The 18,171-nt window shown below is 39.8% G+C and overlaps 1 protein-coding gene across 4 annotated transcripts in view; it reads left to right on the top strand.

Annotated features, from left to right (window-relative positions):
* The window catches only part of Dync2h1 (dynein cytoplasmic 2 heavy chain 1), a 220,582-nt gene that overhangs the window by 150,804 nt on the left and 51,607 nt on the right, over window positions 1-18,171 (top strand). For all 4 annotated transcript variants that reach the window (XM_026779266.1, XM_026779267.1, XM_005346771.3 and 1 more), the window contains 8 exons: window positions 784-861; window positions 4,116-4,247; window positions 5,211-5,283; window positions 10,563-10,723; window positions 11,810-11,935; window positions 14,549-14,659; window positions 15,692-15,847; window positions 17,265-17,340. In XM_026779266.1, the coding sequence (XP_026635067.1) occupies window positions 784-861; window positions 4,116-4,247; window positions 5,211-5,283; window positions 10,563-10,723; window positions 11,810-11,935; window positions 14,549-14,659; window positions 15,692-15,847; window positions 17,265-17,340 (913 nt within the window). The remainder of the gene's footprint in view (window positions 1-783; window positions 862-4,115; window positions 4,248-5,210; window positions 5,284-10,562; window positions 10,724-11,809; window positions 11,936-14,548; window positions 14,660-15,691; window positions 15,848-17,264; window positions 17,341-18,171) is intronic.

Below are 18,171 nucleotides of genomic sequence, written 5' to 3'. Positions count from 1 at the left end.
ATAATCACCACAAGCAGCCGAGTAGCATCCAAGGGACGTAAGAAGGCAGTTCAGTTCAGCACAGCTAAGTAGCCAGTGTTGCTTCAAACTCTGGGAGTCTGACCCTGAGTTTATTTTAGGCATATTTAAGCACAATACAATTTGGTAAAAACTTTTCCGGTGATAATGAACTCAATCCCGTGTGCATAATAAAGCATGAATAAATCTCCTTGAGGAACGAAGTAACAATATGACTATATGACATGACTATATTGAATCTCTATAGAGTACACGTGACAGCTACCATAAAGATGGCTTTTATAGACTGACTGATAAAAATAAGCGTATGTTAAGGGTTTGAGGGAGGGTCTGGCGGCACAGATGGCACAAGGCAGGAATGCAGCTTTCCAGGCAGACAACAGCTCATGCACTCCTCCCTGTGAAGGGACAGCTCTGTGCACCTACTTTCCAGCCCCCCCCCCAGATGGTTAAGCGCGCACACACACACACACACACACACACACACACACACACACACACACACAAAATGAATGCCATGTTTTATATAACAGTGGGCTTCTTCTCTCTAACAGTGTTACATGGAATTTTACCATTGTGACTTAATAAATATAAATATATATAAATAAATAAATATTTATAAATAAATATTTATAAATATTTATAAATAAATAAATAGAATGTTTTGTTTTCAAACTTGTGTTGACAAAAATAGCTATTCAATTGCTTTTTTTAAAAAAAATTGAGTTTTACCAAATGCATTAAGGAAAGTTGCTTTTACTGAAGGACTCTCAACAGAGAATTCGTGATCAACTTCCATCTTGGATAGATCAGGAAAGAAGCTGGGCAGTGGCAACACTGAAGGTATTTTCTTTTTTTTAACTAATATTTTTTGTTAAAAGATTGTGTGTATGTGTTTATATATGGTCTGTCTGCGCACATGTGTGCTGGTGCATATGGAGGTCAGAAGTCAGGGCTGAGGATCTTACTTTTGCTGTGGGATAGCCTTTAAGAAGCTGGCCCATTTGGACGTGCTCTCCTGTAGTATAAGTGTTGACCGAAAGTGTGTGTGCACAGCCCCTTTTTTCTGCTGGACTCAGTTCCAGTTCCCAGCGCTTGCAGAGACTTCGGATCGCTACCCTTACTGGGAGTTTATCCCCAAATAAATGAGCCTTTGTTATACTCTATTCTGGGCTAGGAACTCTTTGATACATCTACATACTTTATTGCATTCCTTTTTTTTTCCCCCCCTGAGACAGGGTACTTACTGAGCCCAGAGCCTACCAATTGGGTATACTGAGTTAGGTGGAATGACCAGCAAATACACGGGGGTCCTGGTGTTTGTGATACTCAGATCTAGAATTACAGTCTCAGGCCACCATGCTTGGCGCTTCATGCATGTTCTGGGGTTCTGAACTCATGTTTGCATAGTGGTGAGCCCTAGCCCAATTTCTGTTGAAACTTTTTTTTCTGAGGGATTTTTTATTTTTTTGTGTGTTTTACTTGCGTTGACATTTTGTATGTGCAACTTACTTATATCAGTGTTGATAATTCTATAGTAAAGACATAAAATTTCTTCATTTAAAATGCCAAAGAATTAGTGTGGTGTCTGCCTCCTCCAGCTTATTTTTAATTGCTCAGCCCAAAGCGTTATGTTTGTAGAGATGAAAGACAGATGCATCCTACTAACTTTGTTCCCCCTTTCCTGTCACTGGCCTGTTTTCCTTACAACAGCAGCCCACAGAGAAAACAATAAATATGTCCAGCAATTATTGGTGACTCCCTCTGAGCTGTTCTGCAAGGTTGAAAATGGCTCTCTTGTTTCATGGTTCCAACAGCATCTAAGGCAGCTGCTCTGATTGCATTGCTTTAATAGTGAAGGGGGACGAAGCAAAGCTGAAGTCTGTGCTTCAGTCTGGAGTCTTACCCCTACACTGTATGCCTATTTCCCCATAATTTTTGTTGATAAAGTGAGCAGGCTTCTCTTCATATCCTATTTTATTCTCTTCATTGATTATTCACTTCATGCTTATTGTATAATATCAATGACCAGAGTTTTTTTAGTTCACCTAGCTTAAATCAACCTGCTGACCTTTCCTTTCGCTGTGAAATGGCATTTTGCCAGGAACTCAGTAGTCTGCTGTTTGCTCAGGACTCTCCCATCTTCTACATAAAATGAGCCGTGAAATCTTTTGCCATCTCACTTGGCCTGCTTGAGAGAGAGTTCTATTTAGTTCATTTAGCCAGAATTTCTCTTACCCTAAAGTTTTCTCAGTAACTGACTTCAATTCTACTTCTTGGATATTTACATATGTATTTTCTGAGTTGTGTTAAGAATTAAACCTGTTGTGTATTGATATCTTCCCATTATAATAACCTCGAGTCAGGTCTGCTCTTATCTCTTAACTGTTATGCAGCTGTGGGATGGCAAATGTTTATTTTATATACTATGAAATTCTTCCACTAAAAAACTCATTGTCAAGTACCCCCAAAATTGCCATTTGATATGGCTGGTTCTACACAAGATCCACAGTCTTGAATGCTTGATTGGATGCCTAATACATGGTAGAGGACATACTAGCTGCTGAATCACCCATCTCAGAGCACTGACTGATAATGGGACGATTATATAATGCATAGTTCACTGGTGTTATTCGTGGTCGGACTCAAATGCCAGTTCTTATAAAGCTAACAGACAACTATTAGATATTATCCAGAGTCTTAGAATCATTAAAACTGATTAAGTTAAATGTGAGTTGTTAAGTTTTGTTGTTTAAAGTTTAGTTGGTTTATATAATTATATATATCTATATCTATAGATACATGGTATCAGTGCAAAGAATTATTTAGATATGGGTACAGATGATAAGCATAGTATCCTAACAGTCTTGATGTATGTGTCTATGCATGAAGTTCCATACTACAGATACAAGCCTTCCATTGTTTTAAAAGAAAACACCCATCTGTACAGATGTGCACTGCTGTTCATATTGTCCACTCTTGGAAAAAGTTGGAGAAAGGGGAACATTGAGATAGAAGTACTGGATGGATATATTTGGGTAAATCTCTGAGATGTGGCATTGTTTAAAGCAAAAACTCATGTTGAACAGACTCCTAGGAACTAGCAATGTGGGTTTGAACATTTAGAGGCAAAAGAAATAATGTGGTCACATATAGAGACATAAGCAAATATGGTTTGCAGAAGTCATGCTTTCTGAAGGATTTGCTTGTGTTCAAAAGACCAGAGGTGGACAGAAGGTAAACCTGTAAAGGGGAATTATTTCAAAATTTACATTCTCTCTTTCTCTTCCTCCCCCCCCCCCCCCCCCACACACACACACACACACACACACACACACACACACACACACACACACACACAGATGCATGCGCTCATACACATTCTCACGCATACACACGCACACACACGCATACACACTGTGTGCTAGGAGTTCAGTATAGTACTGATTTCAGTTCGGAAGACATGAACAGGTAGGAATGCAGGCAGTGAACAAGGAGGAGTTGTTGGCTGTCAGTGTTCCCAAGAGCCATCCGCATCTAAAGCAGTAAAAAACTGGCTCAACTCACTATGCATGATTGTTGCTGAAGGTGATCCAAAGTAGGAGGGAGGGACTAGATGAGAGACTGAGGGTGGGGATTCTTACTAAGCTCATGTAGAAGTGTCTTGGTAAGACTTCCACAGAGAAAGGCTGAATCTGAAACCCAGGTGAGATGCCCCCGTAGCACCATAGCAAAGTTGGGTCAGAAAAGAGCATGCTTGTTGCTAGAGCTGCACTTTCACTTGGACATGAGCTCAGTTGTGCTGTCCCTAGAACTTGCACTTGGTTTTGATGATAGTGGAAAAAGCTAGGTACCAATGTCTTCCTGAACAGAAAATATCTCTTATGATTGTTGACCTATAGAATACTATCTTGGGAGTAGTTTGCTGGCTTTAATGTGGGTGTTTCTAACCATGAAATGTGAGACAAACTATCGCCACGTAGAAGACAAGTAATAAGCATCTATAGTAATTAGTGTCCCCTGACTTTAGTTGTTTTTAAAGGTATGCTCATGTGCACATGGCTGCAGCTCCTTACATGTGCTAATTTCCATTTTAGATCGCGCTCCCCAGTCTCTACCAGACCCTCTGCTTTGAAGACATGGCACTTTGGCGGACTTACTATCATCACTCAATGTGTGAACAGGAGTTTCCATCAATTCTTGCAAAGAAAGTTTCCTTATTTCAGCAGGTAAAATTTAATGTTATCCAAGTGTAGAACAAAATCAAACGTTTGATGTTTCTCTTGTGCTTGAGGTGGCATTTAAGTAAAAGCTTTGCCTTTAATGTATTATGTAACTTCATATACATGCGGGAGGAAGGGCTTTCTGCTTTGGCCACCTTACCCAGACAGAGCCCTGGCAACATTTCTGGGTGGGTGTCTCCCTGTACGTCTTGTTAGTCCCTCTGCCTCTGGTCCCAGTGGGACCCTGTGATAGGCAAAAAGCTCTTTAAAAAAGCAGCTAAGCATAAATCATATAGATTCTCCATTCACTTATTTTAAAGTCGTAGCTAAAAAAAGGATTTAATGTGAAGGAAAAGGAGCTTCTAAAACTCCATTTCAAAGGGGAACCCTGTCTTTAATTTCAACTTGGCAAGTGGCTCTGGAAATCAGCACCTAGGAAATGGTCATCCACTTGCCTTATGTCTGAGTTGTCTATTTTTTTTTTTTTTTTTTGATTTTCGAGACAGGGTCTCTATAGCTTTTTTGGTTCCTGGCCTCGAACTTGTCTATTATGAAAGCCATTTCATTCTGTTTTCTTGTGCAATGAATGCTGTCTCAGCGGATGTGCTTAAAACAAACAGCAAACCATCTGAAAATGAGCATTTACACATCAAAGGAGTGTTATACATACACAGGACTTGTAATTCAGATAGATGCTGAACATTTACCCTGCCATCTAACTGGCCACTGGCCTTTTATAGGATCTTGAAGACATATCTAACTCATCCTAGGCTTACTTCACATAAGAACTTTAAAGAGTTTTTGACATAGAAGGGAAGTCTTGGTTCATAACTGTTGTGACAGTTCCAAATATAGTGTGCAAGATTGGTTACCCTTGTATTTCTGTAAACATTAATTAGTAATCATTGACTGTTGTTTAGTTAATCCTGCTGAGAAACATCTATGTACAAAATTCTCTGTTTGTTTTAGGTTCTTGTTGTTCAGGCTCTACGACCGGACAGACTGCAGAGCGCCATGGCTCTGTTTGCCTGTAAGACCCTGGGTAAGCCGGCCCCTTGCAGACTACACCTCTGACCTGGGGTGACTCCTTTGGAATTTAGAGTTCATTTTGTGCTAACTCTAGTAAAAATGTTTTAAGGTCTTTTATTATTTGTTTTTATTTTCATACAACTTTTAATCTCACTTAGCTAGAAATATACTTCTCCCTGTTGTACATAATTGTACTCAGTGTTTAATCAAATTACACAATTGACATCCTATATTTAACAAGGTAAAAATACTGAATTTTTAAAAATTATTTTCTTATGGAAATATTTTTGATTTTTATTTGTTATAAGGGTTACAAAGAAGACATTCAAATGTTGGTGGCAAAAATGAAAAAAATTCCAGTTACAATAAAATACACTGTAGCCCTCAGAAATATAATTTTCAAAATTAGTAATTTTAGCATATCTAAAACAAAATCTTGACAATTTATTTATCTTTCAGACTATAGTTGTTTTTTAACCTTTCAAAGAGTATTTTCTAAAGAAATAATTCCATTTCTGTAGTAATATGAGCGGTGGCGGGGCTGTGTCCCCAGCACCCCGGCCGCCTGGCTCGGCTAGCTTATGCCCCGAAATAATTACACGGAAACTATATTCTTTTAAACACTGCTTGGCCCTTTAGCTCTAGCCCTTTCTGGCTAATTCTGAGATCCCAATCAACCCATCTCTAATAATCTGTGAGCACCGGTCTTACCGGGAAGATTCTAGCCTACGTCCATCCTGGGTCAGAGCTGAATCGCGTCTCCGGGAGAGGGGAGCATTTCGTCTCTGCTCCAGAGAGCAGAGCTGTTGAGTCTCTGTCTGAGGTGTCTTACCTCACTTCCTCTTCCTCCCAGCATTCTGTTCTGTTTACTCCACCCACCTATGTTCTAAGCTATGAGCCCAAGCAGTTTGTTTATTACTTAACCAATGAAATCAACAGATTGCTATATGACACTCCCACATCACATTTCTATAAGAAAAATTTAATAAAAACTTAAAAAAAACAAAACAAAACAAAAAAAAACCTTAAGGAATACATGAAAACAGCTTGATGTCATGATGTACACCTGAAATCCCTGATCTTGGAGCTGGAATTCTGGGCTCCTGTTACTGTATGCTTGTTTGTTGTTGTCTCTGCATGTCTAATACATGCACAAGGCTAATGCAACTGGCATAGACATTTTTATTTTCTTTTTATAGCATCTAATTAACTGCTCAGATAAAAATTTCCAGAATCACTTCTGTCACCCTATCTCACTTACAGTCTACTTGCAATATTTTAGGTTTTAACTCCAAAATTTATTCTGAGTTTGTTTGGTTTACTAGTACAACTTAAGTAGATTGTAGTAATGTAGTGGCATTTCATTTATATTTTAATAAATAAAGCTTGCCTGAGGATCAGAGAGTAAAACAGACCCCTTGGTCAGCCTTACCGACCAGGTAATGGTAACACACACCTTTAATCCCAATAGCCACACTAGCCACACTAGCCACACTGCCATAGAAACCGGGCAGTACATGCCTTTAGTCCCAGAGATGCACATCTTTAATTCCGGAACTAGAGAAGATTATAAAATGGGAAGAGACAGCTTTCAGACATAGTTTTATTCTGAGATTCCTGGAGGCAGGACTGTCATTTTAGATTGAGGTTGAGGTAAAAGCCAGTGGTTCTTTGTTTTTCAGGTCTTCAGGTTAAACCCAAATATCTGTCCCTTGGTTTTAGTAATCATGCTTCATTTTCAAACCCAACATGGGACTCAAACCCATGACCCTGAGATTAAGAGTCTCATGCTCTACCAACTAAGATAGTTGTGCTTCAAAATATATAAAGAACTCATGAAAATAGATATTAAAAAATCCAATTTAAAAATGGGTGACAGAATTAAACAGAGAATTTTCAACACAGGAATCTCAAATGTCTGAGAATCACTTAAAAAAATGTTCAACATCCTTAACCATCAGGGAAATGCAAATCAAAATGACACTGAAATTCCATCTTGTACACTACAACCCACAGACCCAGAAAAAAAGTAGCAAGGAGGCCTGGGGGTGGGATGGGAGTGGTGTTCCTGAATCTCAGTCTGAAGGGGGAATAGAATAGACGTTGCCGGTGGATGGAGGGGGCTGTGGGAGGGGAGATGGGAACAGGAGGGCTCAGGTTGGAGGAAGATGGATGAGGGAGGGAGGGAGAGAGTACTGGGAGAGACAGCTGGAATCTGGGAGCATCTCTGGGATGAGCTAGAAACCTCTAGCATTGGCAACACCTAGGAATCTATGAGCGGGACCCTAGCTAAGACTCCTAGCAACAGGGGATACAGAGCCTGAACTGACTTTCTCCTATCACTAGGCAAGTATTCCACAGCATGGACACCAGCACAGCCACAAACCCTTCAACCTACAATATGTCCTGCTTACAAGATGTGCTGGGGTACAGATGAGTGCAATCAATGAAATTATTCCTAATAATATTGTTAAACTCATAGATTAGTGCCTAGCCCAGCTGTCATCAGAGAGGCCTCACCCAGCAACTGATAGGAACAGATACAGAGACCCACAGCCAAATGCTAGGTCGAGCTCAGTGAATGCTGTGGGAGAGGGGAGAAAGGATTGTAGGAGACAGTGGGGTCAAGAAAACACTCTGAATATGGCGGACAATGAGGGTTGCTGAGAAGCCAAGGACAATGGCACTGGGTTTTGATCCTACTTCTTGTTCTGGCTTTGTGGGGGCCTAGCCAGTTTGGATGTTCACCTTCCTAGACCAGGATGGAGTGGGGAGGACTTTGGACTTTCTACAGGGCAGGGAACCCTGACTGCTCTTCAGACTCGAGAGGGAGGGGGAGAGGAGTGTGGGGAGGGCGGGAGGAGTGGGAGGCTGGGAGGACGCGGAAATTTTTTTTCTCAATAAAAAAAAAAGATAAAAAAAAAAGAAAACACACAGAACTTGGGGTCCCAGGGGCTCACAGAGACTGAACTGACAACCAGGGAGCCTGTGTGGGACCAGCCTAGGTCCTCTGCATGTATGTTACAGATGTGTAACTTGGTCTTCTTGTAAGACTCCCAACGGTGTGAGCAGGGCTGTCTCTGCTTCTCGGACCTGTTCCTCTTGCTGGATTGCCTCATCCAGCCTTGATAGAAGAGGAGGTGCTTAGTTTCACTACTTGATATACTATGGCTGGTGATATCCCTGGGAGCCTGGAAACAGAGGTAGAGGAGTAGACGGGAGATGGTTGGGGTAGGAAATAGGAGAGGAGGGAGGGGAAACTCTAGTTGGGATGTAAAAACTAAAAAATAAATAAGCAAAAACAAAAAGCAAAAAAAAAAAACCAAACCCTGTTAAACATAAAGTTGTAAAATATGCCTCTAGATTCAGGTCATTAGTCTTAAGTGGCTGTTAGGGCAAATTTCCCTGTAGCTGGAGTAGCTCCCTCTCAAACTGCTTTCATCGTTATGGGTTGCTGCTGTGAGGAATAGGAGGGGAATCAGGGTGTAGCATGCATCTTTCCATACCTACAAGTGCCTCTTGGCCTTATTGATGGCACTGATTTCATCTTTTCAAGTGTTTACCACAAAAGTCTTACTGGCTGTACAAACATTTCTCCTTTGGAGACGTGGAAGCCCTGCTTGTTTGTATGGTCATTCCCTGGACATTGCGGCTTCCCATCCTCTCTCGTGTTTATGTTTCTGTGTCATTTTCTTTTACACATTAGCTTAAACAAGTGTATTTTAAGCTCTTCATTTTCAACTTTTTATAAGTGCACTGCCTGTCAGTGAGGGTGTGAGGGGTGCTCTGTGCCTCCACTGGACTCCCTCTCATGGTGCCAGGAGACATTCTTCATCCTGTCTCAGGGCAGAAGTGTTTGCTTGGATGATTACCGTCTGGAAATGCTAATTCTACCTCCTCATTTCTTCAGTGGGTCAGTGTGGTAGTCAGGATCCACTGATAGCCATGTGGCAAGCAGAGGGTACCTCATCGGAAAAGCGTTACAAAAACACATTCTTGCAAGCATTCATAAGTAGTAGTATTAATAGTTGAGTGAGTTTTAGAGAAAAAATGTAATATGAGATTAAAAATTAACCAAATAGTCTCTATTTCATATACTTATTTTTAGAGTTTTTTAATTGAAATAGAATTATACCACTTTCCCTACTCATTTTATCTCCAGCCACTCCCAGATATTCTTCCTCAAACCCTACCTGTTTCCCCTCCACTCTCAAGTTCACAGCCTCATTTTCTTTTATTATTATCCTGTGTGTTTTCACAGATATGTGTGTGTGTATACATATAAACTCAGCTGGTTGTACATGTACTTGTGAACGTGTGCGCGCGCACACACACACACACACACACACACACACACACACACACATGCACGCGCGCGACCTGCTGGGTTTCTATTTGTTGTTTGTACGTATTTGGTTTCAGGGTTGACTACTGTTATTGGACAACCAATAACAGGGCTCATTCCTCGTAGAAGCTAATTTTCTTCTTCCAGCATTCGTTAGTTGCATTGTCGTTCTCTGTGTAGGAGTCGGGCACACTGGGATTCCCTTCCTTCCACATTAGCATGGCCATTAATAGCGCCATTTTCCAGTCTTGTTTATTCAGCTAGGAGAGTCTGATAGCAAATTTCTTGGTGTTCCAGCTTTTATGATCTCTCTGCTGAACCACTGACACGGGATCTGTCAAGTAGATGTAACTCTTGGGACAGGCTCCCTGTCTCAACTAGGGTTTCTATTACTGTGATGGAACATCATGACCAAAAAGCAAGTTGGGGAGAAAAGGGTTTATTTGACTTACACTTCAGCATTGCTGTTCACCACTGAAGGAAATCAGGGCAGAGACTCAAACACAGGGCAGGATCCTGGAAGCAGAAGCTGATGCAGAGGCCATGGAGGGGAGCTGCTTACTGACTTGCTTCCCTTGGCTTGCTCAGCCCATCTTCTTATAGATCCCAGGACGAGCAGCCCAGGAATGGTATTACCCACCATGGGGTGGACCCTCCTCCCCCCCTTAATGACTAAATGAGAAAATACCTTACAGTTGGATCTCAAGGAGGCATTTCCTCAGCTGAGGCTCCTTCTCATGACTCAATAGCTTGTGTAAAGTTGACACAAACCCCCTAGTACACTCCCTGACAATCCATCATCCTACATTGTGTGCAGTTGTGGTGTTCTGGGATAGTCTCCTTTTGCTTTACAGAGAGGTGGCTCATGCACCACATGTAATTATTTTCAATATATTTTATAATGAATGTTGCCTTTCTTTCTTTAACTTCTGTAATGCCTATTTTAGGACTGAAGGAGTTATCCCCTCTTCCCCTGAATCTCAAACGTTTATACAAAGAGACGCTAAACATCGAGCCCATCTTGATAATCATTTCCCCAGGAGCCGACCCTTCTCAGGAACTTCAAGAACTTGCTAATGCTGAAAGAAGCAGCGAGTGTTACCACCAGGTGGGTAGGGACTTCCCTGTTCTGCCCACCCCAGACCCTAGGTCCTAGCAGTGAATGGGAAGTTAAAGAACAGTGTTGAAAGGTGTCCGTATCCAGAACTCAAGACCAGCAAGAAGAGTCTGGTGAAGTGAATGTCCTTAAGGACCCTGAGATGGGAAAGTTCTTCTGATTCATCCAGATTAGCCCAGTGACATCACCAGTATGTTTTTAAAGGGAAGTAGGTGATTGGGTATGAAGGTACAGACTGTGAAGGGTAGGGGGAAGGCAGGAGGGGAGAAAAGATTCATTACCTTGATGGTAGATCAGCACAACTTCAGGCTTCCAAAAGCTCCAGGACCACTTGAGGGAAGGCACTAAACATTGTGTTTCCTTGTCAGAGCACAGTAGGGAACGGATACATCTGATGAAAGTTTGAAAATGACTTTAGAATTGCTAGATTGCTTTCATAGCAAATGTACTAGTGTTTACTTGGAAGTTCCTTGACTTAAAAGCAAAGAAATGCACAAATATTTTGAGCAAAATCTACTGAGTACCATACTGTTTTTCTTAAAGAGTGAGCTTTGTTCATTCCTATCATCTTTCAAGTCAACGTGCATGCAGGTTTAAAGAGGAATTTATTAGTTTATTGTCAGTTTTTGGAAAGTTATTATATCTCTTTCATTAAGATCTATGATTTAAAACACTATGATTTGAAAATTCAAATACTTCATACCCATTAAAATTTAAAAAGAAATAAATCTATGAAGGCAGCTCTGGTTGGTTGTAGGGTAGCACTGACAAGCCCTGGCCTCTCCATGCTGTCACTGGTGAGGATGGCATATTTGTTAGTACAGTATGCATGTGTGTGTGCTATGGAGCCAGGAGCGCGTCACAGACTCTACCTGTCATCAGTGACTTTGACGGGAAGATAAAAACTATAAACTATGAATTGTTTATTGCTCTTAGAAAAGATGATTAATTCTTGGTATTTGTTTTTGATTTTTCTTAAAGCCAGTTGTGGAGGTTTAGAATTTATTATCCTTCTCTGAAAATATTATTTTAGAATGTTTTAGCTGATACTTTCTACTGGGGTTTTTGTTTGTGTAGGTTGCTATGGGTCAAGGTCAAGCTGATTTAGCAATACAAATGCTAAAAGAATGTGCCCGGAATGGAGACTGGCTCTGTTTGAAGAACTTACATCTTGTGGTGTCTTGGCTTCCAGTTCTGGAGAAGGTAGTGTCGTAGGGTTTCTGTTGCTGTTAAGAGACACCAAGACCATGGCAACTCTTATAAAGGAAAACATTTAATTGGGGGCTGGCTTATCACGGCAGGAAGTATGGCAGTGCACAGTCAGACATGGTGCTAGAGAAGGAACCGAGATTTCTACATCTGGTCCCACAAGCAGCTGGAAGGCAGGAAGACGTTGGACCTGGCTTGAACATTTGAGACCTCAAAGCATTCCTCCCTCATGACACAAGGCCACACCACCTAATAGTGCCACTCCCTATGGGCCTACGGGGGTCATTTTCATTCAAACCACCACAGGTAGCTTGAGATGGATATGGCACAGGAGCACGAAGCATCAGTATCGAGTGATGTGTGTCGCATTTAGGAAAGGTAGTACTTGATAAGATAATTGTAGGCCTATTCGTTTTTGAAAACTGTATGTGTGCCAAACAAAATTGATCTTTTATTAGTAAGTTGCAAAGTCCTGTCCTTTTAAAGAGTGGATAAGGGAATCCAAGAAATTACTGATTAAGATTGACAGAAGCATGGCAAATTTTTACAGAAAGAAGGTAGGAGATGCTTTAATGGATTGCTGAAGATCTCTTTATACTATCGCATATGCTTCTGTTTTGTTGTCTGTCTCTGCAATCACAGAGTTTCTTAGGCACTTATTAAAGCTAGTGGAAACTGAAGCAATGATCTCATTTTACTCACTTGGCCCCAGGAGGAAAATCATCTGAAGACAGAACAAAGTTGTTGATATATTGGAAAGGGAGACCTGTATTACGTTTGTTACCCAGTTAAGAAAGGTCTTACTGATCTTGGGAGACATAACTCTAAAAAAGAGATGCTCCTGAAGCCTGAGCAGAGTGTGGCTCACGGGAGACAGAGGAAAGGCATCCTGGGTAATTTAGCAGCACAGTAGACGCGGGTGTGGAGGTGTGCATGGCTAGAGGGTGTGAGGTGCCTTTGACAGTACAAAGAGGGCTATGAAGGGAGTGTAGGGAGGTAGAGTTCAATGACTTAGAAAGGCTTAGGATTTAAGGAGCCAAAGAAAAGTTCTTACCAGAGGGGTTAGTAATTAATATTGAATTAAACCAGCTGAGTAGTATCTTAAATAGAATCAAACAGAACAGTAGATGAGGTCTGGCCTCATATCCTTGTGAAATGTTTAGAAGTATACAGTCCTCATAAATTGGCAATTACAGCACTTTGTGAAGAATAGGTAATTGATACATCTATAATTGAGACAACAACTAAGCTGATGAGCTCCTGGTTCTGTTACTTGTAATCAATAGAAATAGATTTGAAACCAAAGCTATCTGAATATTCACGTAATGCTTTCCATGGAAACCACTAGTATATAATATGTATCAAACAACTCACATGCGTTTTAGGGTCTAAGGACCAGTAATCCTGCTTTCTGTTAGAAACAGTTGGTTGAGAGACACTGATTCAACATAATAATCAAATATTAGCTAGAACTCTCTGAAACATATAGAGTAGATGATATTCCAAATCTTGAAAAACAATGTTTTTATTCCTTTTTTTCTCTTAAGAGGTTCAGCTCAAAATTTACAAGCATATTGGAAACATAGCCAAACAACAAATATACCATTTCTCTTTAATTTTTATAGATGTGCAAAATTCTGTATAAACTTCATATTTTAAAAGTGTGAGATGTGAATACATTTTATTTTTAATTTTTAGCCAGCACAATGGCCATGATTTTGCTATTTTTTTTGCTCCTAGCTATACTTTTACATGACACTGATAATGAATATTAGAGTTTAATGAAGATTATATATATATATATATATATATATATTTGTAGTTTTCATTGTCTTTTAGAGCAATCAGGGTGTTGTAGTTTGCTTTATTTTTGACAGGGTTTCACTCTGTAACCCAGACTGCGCTGTAACTCATTCACTCGAGCAGTAGATACTTGTTGAGTATATGAAGGGAAGCCAAGATGTGCATGGGGGCTGGTTGCCTGCAGATTTCCCCTGGAGACAGACCACACTAACACATAACTGCTGGGTGATGAGTGTGTACCTTCATTAGCACTGATAAAGTTGGAGCCGCGGTAGTGAGGACTGGAGAGGATGTTCCACCGAAACATGGTGCTTAGGTTATATGGCAACAGAAAGAAGTTATCAAGTTACCAAAAGGGGTATACCCAGAAAGAAGAATGCTTTGAGTAAATGACTTACATATATGATATGAGGGGTGAGGGCAGGTAAACTGTGTGTTGCCCTTTAAAACTGACTTTGTAGGGCCTTGCTAACATTGCATAACTGAAAATGGGAATGGAACAATGAAGCTAGAGTCTAGCTGGCAGCTTCGGCTTAGTACCTATAGCTGAGGTTGACTTTGTACTGCAGGCACTTCATGACCAGGTTGCCATAATCCGCGGAGTATCTACATGCTTAGAGGTGGTTGGTATACATTGTAGATCCCAAGGTCACACAGCAAGTAAACGGCAAAGATCGGATGTCAGCTCAGAATAACTGACCAGACTCATGTTCCTATTTATTATGTATTGCTTAGCTGTTGTTAAATAAATCCAAATATTAAGAAACATCAACGTATGACAAATATTTATTGGTTTTTAAAAAGGAATTGAATACTCTTCAACCTAAAGATACCTTTCGTCTGTGGCTCACTGCGGAGGTTCACCCTAACTTCACCCCCATTTTACTCCAGTCAAGCTTGAAGATAACATATGAGGTAAAATGATTCCCAAGTCCTATCCTGAGGTATAGAAGAGCAAGAATCTATACATTGCCTTTAAAGTTATGCAAACATCTATTATTCAAAACTATAAATTTTTTTAATATTTCATGAGGTATAAATTACTTAAATAGCATAAGATGGTAGAAAAAGGCTTTAAAGTTATTTCCAAATTTTATTTATCATTTTGTTATTGCTGTTTATAGAAAGAAAACAGACTCCACAATGCAAAATTTATCATCTTAATCATTTCCTGGATCAGCTGACAATTCGACTTTTAACTTTGTGAAGTCCCTTTGTACTTTCCCCACTGTGCTTCCGTAGTGGTTATGTTCCCACTGAGATCACTCACGCTCTCTGCGTCTTTGCCAACATCTGTTTTTAATAACCCCCTGGTGGTCATCCTGACAGATGCTAGGTGATAAATCCTTGAGATTTTGACATGTGTTTCCATGACGACTAGTGGTATTTAGTCTTTTCACGCTTGTTGAATGTTTGTGTATCTTCTCTGAAGAAATGTATATTGCATTTCCTTTCCCGCTTTTTAACTTCACTATTTTATTTTGATGTAGACAAACTACAACCACATCTGCCTATCTATATATCCCCAAATTTGAGTTACAGGCAGATCCATCTTACTTGTTATGTGAATTATTGTATTTTCAAGATATAGTCTGTAACTTCTTAGTCATCATAATAGGTTGACTCAAAGGTTTAAAAACTGTGCCCCTCCTTTCTCCTGTTAGCATTCAGTATCACACTTGTATTAGAAATGACAATTTTGATTTGATAAACAGGAAATTCTTAATGATCACATGAAATTTACTTTGTTATTTTGAATACCTTTGGTGATCAAGATTTATTTTATTTTGAAAATACTATGGATTAGCAAATAATATGAACTATTTGGTGCAAGGTTTAAGGCTGCTTTTATATTTGTATACTTTGCACTAACAGAAAATTAAATTGGGCTTTTGTGTGTTGAAACAGGTCTCCTGTGTGTGTAATGTTCATATCTTATTCTTTTAGTCACCTCCAGGTTTGAAGAAGAATTTGATGCGTACTTATGAGTCTTGGACTCCTGAGCAAATTAGTAAAAAAGATAACCTGCACCGGGCTCATGCTCTTTTTAGTTTAGCATGGTTTCACGCTGCCTGTCAAGAAAGAAGAAATTATATTCCACAGGTAATTATGTTTTGATGGAACTTAATACATTTATTAGGATTTTTATAATTTAGTGTGTAAAGGTGGGGTTATGTCATTGTTTGGTTTTCTAATTTAGTGTTTTTCTGTTAGCTCACTACACTGTATAATGTCTGGTTATATGCTTAATGTACCATTGATTTGATGACCAAAGGCCAGCCTGTGACCCAGTGGAGGTAGCCAGTGAGCATCAAGTACTACTCCTGTGGTGGATATCTTAGCAGTTATCTCAAATTTCAAAAATTAAACCTCCCATACCTGTTTCCTCCAGGATGGCCTTAGTTAAATGCCTTCACACCTCATTGCTTTCTCAAGTTAGCATCCTAGGAATTGTTCTTGGTGTATCATCTGCTCACTTTTCTCCTCAATCCATTATCAGGTACTAGTCTATCTCAAAACATAACTCCAATGTGTGTAGCCATAGCTAGTAGGGAGCATGATTAAAGTATTATGATTTTTGCTTCTTAGTTACTTGGTAACCCTTTCCCAGCCTGACGTTCTTTCAGGGATCTACATATCCTTCAGATCAAAGCCAGTCTCTTTCCGCTTCCATTGGATCCAATTCAAAACTGTTAATCTCTTCCTGTTTTCAAAATATCACTTTTCTATACATTATATTCTTTCCTCTTTCTCCTAGATTGGGTCAGATTTTTCTCATATAGGTAGCACATATGTTTCTTACCATCAAACCTTACAGAGATATGTTTTACATGTATTTGTCTCTGCACTTGCCTGGAAAAGCTACAAGGAAATAGATTCATGTTTGGGTTTTTTCTTACTTACTTGGAATCTTATCCGTAGTGAACATTTATGAGGTATTTTGAATGGTTAATCAATACTAACACTATGCAAGTTTTAAAATTTTTAGTTTGAGCTTAATCAATTATATAATTAGTGTAGTTAATGGAAATCCCATAGAAATTACTTTTGTATCTTACATTATTGTTCTGTAGTATCATGTTTTAGACATGTTTTTACATAAACATCATAGCTGTTAGGTAGTTGTTTGTATAAATTAATGTACAGAAACAACGTATACTTTTAGAACTTATTTTGGCAGTTGTTTTGTGTTTGTGGACAAAATGTTTAGTTCTGGAGCACAAAGGTATAGGAAACACATTGCTGTGCATGTGGTGTATAGATTAAGAAAGGCACTACATCAGTTTGTGTTCTCACTCTGCTGTGTGCATAGTGATAAAAACTGGAGTGGAATTACAAACTCATTTTGTGTTTCTGAGGTCAGTAGATTTTTAAAAATACTATTTTAAACATATGCTGCATTGATTTTTAAAGATTTTATTTTTTTTGTGTATAGTGAGTGTTTTTTCTTAAATTTTTGAGGATGGTGATGTCTGATGCATGTCTTTGATTTTACTGTGTCTTAAATTTTCTTTGATAGGGTTGGACCAAGTTTTATGAGTTTTCTTTATCAGATCTTCGGGCTGGGTACAACATCATTGACAGGCTCTTTGATGGTAAGCTTTAAGAAACAAAGTCAAGCCTAGACTTGTACTGCTGCACATGTTTTACCTAAGTGGCTAATTCCCATCACACATCTGGGGTTTTGCTTTGTGTTTGGTATTTTAATGCCCTGATTTCTATGCCTGTGTTATCTGAAGGTTCTTGGTTTGGGTCATTGATTTGATATAATGCATTAGAATTCCGACTTACCAATAGTTTTCAGGAAACAGATCTAGAAAGAGCTTGTGTCCATTTTGTGGCCTACAAAATTTTCAGGCTCAACTGAATTGTTCAGATCTCTTTCTAAGGAATGAACAAATGCTCTGGATAACAGCAGAGCAGAACTAGAACCCAGAATTTGCAGAGTCCTGGTGGGATTCCTAAGTCAGTCTACTGAAACAGTGCAGGGATGAAACCTGGGACTTCATCCCATAGGGCCATTTAGCCCTTGGCTTCCTTGAAGCCAGTAGCACTCGAATCCCTAGATCCAGTTGTCCATTGCTGAGACAGGAGCCATTAAAGCTTAGACACACGGTGGGTCAGAGAACAGATTAGACTGATAGAAATCTTAATTTAAGTACTACCACCACGTCCATAAATCCTGTCCCCACATTCATTCCCTGTCAGCCTTGCTGTCCTGTCCATCTGCTCTTCATCAAGCCCCACCCCTTTAGTAATGGCATCACCTTTCATTCTCTGTTTCAAGCCTGTAACTCTCTCTGCTCTCCTGTGTTCTAGCGGCCCTATGCTGTGACAGCTTCCTTCCTTCCTTCCTTCCTTCCTTCCTTCCTTCCTTCCTTCCTTCCTTCCTTCCTTCCTTCCTTCCTTCCTTCCTTCTTTCTTCC

Source organism: Microtus ochrogaster, chromosome 5 (assembly GCF_000317375.1).
Source record: "Microtus ochrogaster isolate Prairie Vole_2 chromosome 5, MicOch1.0, whole genome shotgun sequence".
Lineage (NCBI taxonomy): Eukaryota > Metazoa > Chordata > Mammalia > Rodentia > Cricetidae > Microtus > Microtus ochrogaster.
The sequence above is the reverse complement of the archived record's forward strand: the minus strand, read 5'-3'. Positions and strand labels throughout refer to the sequence as shown.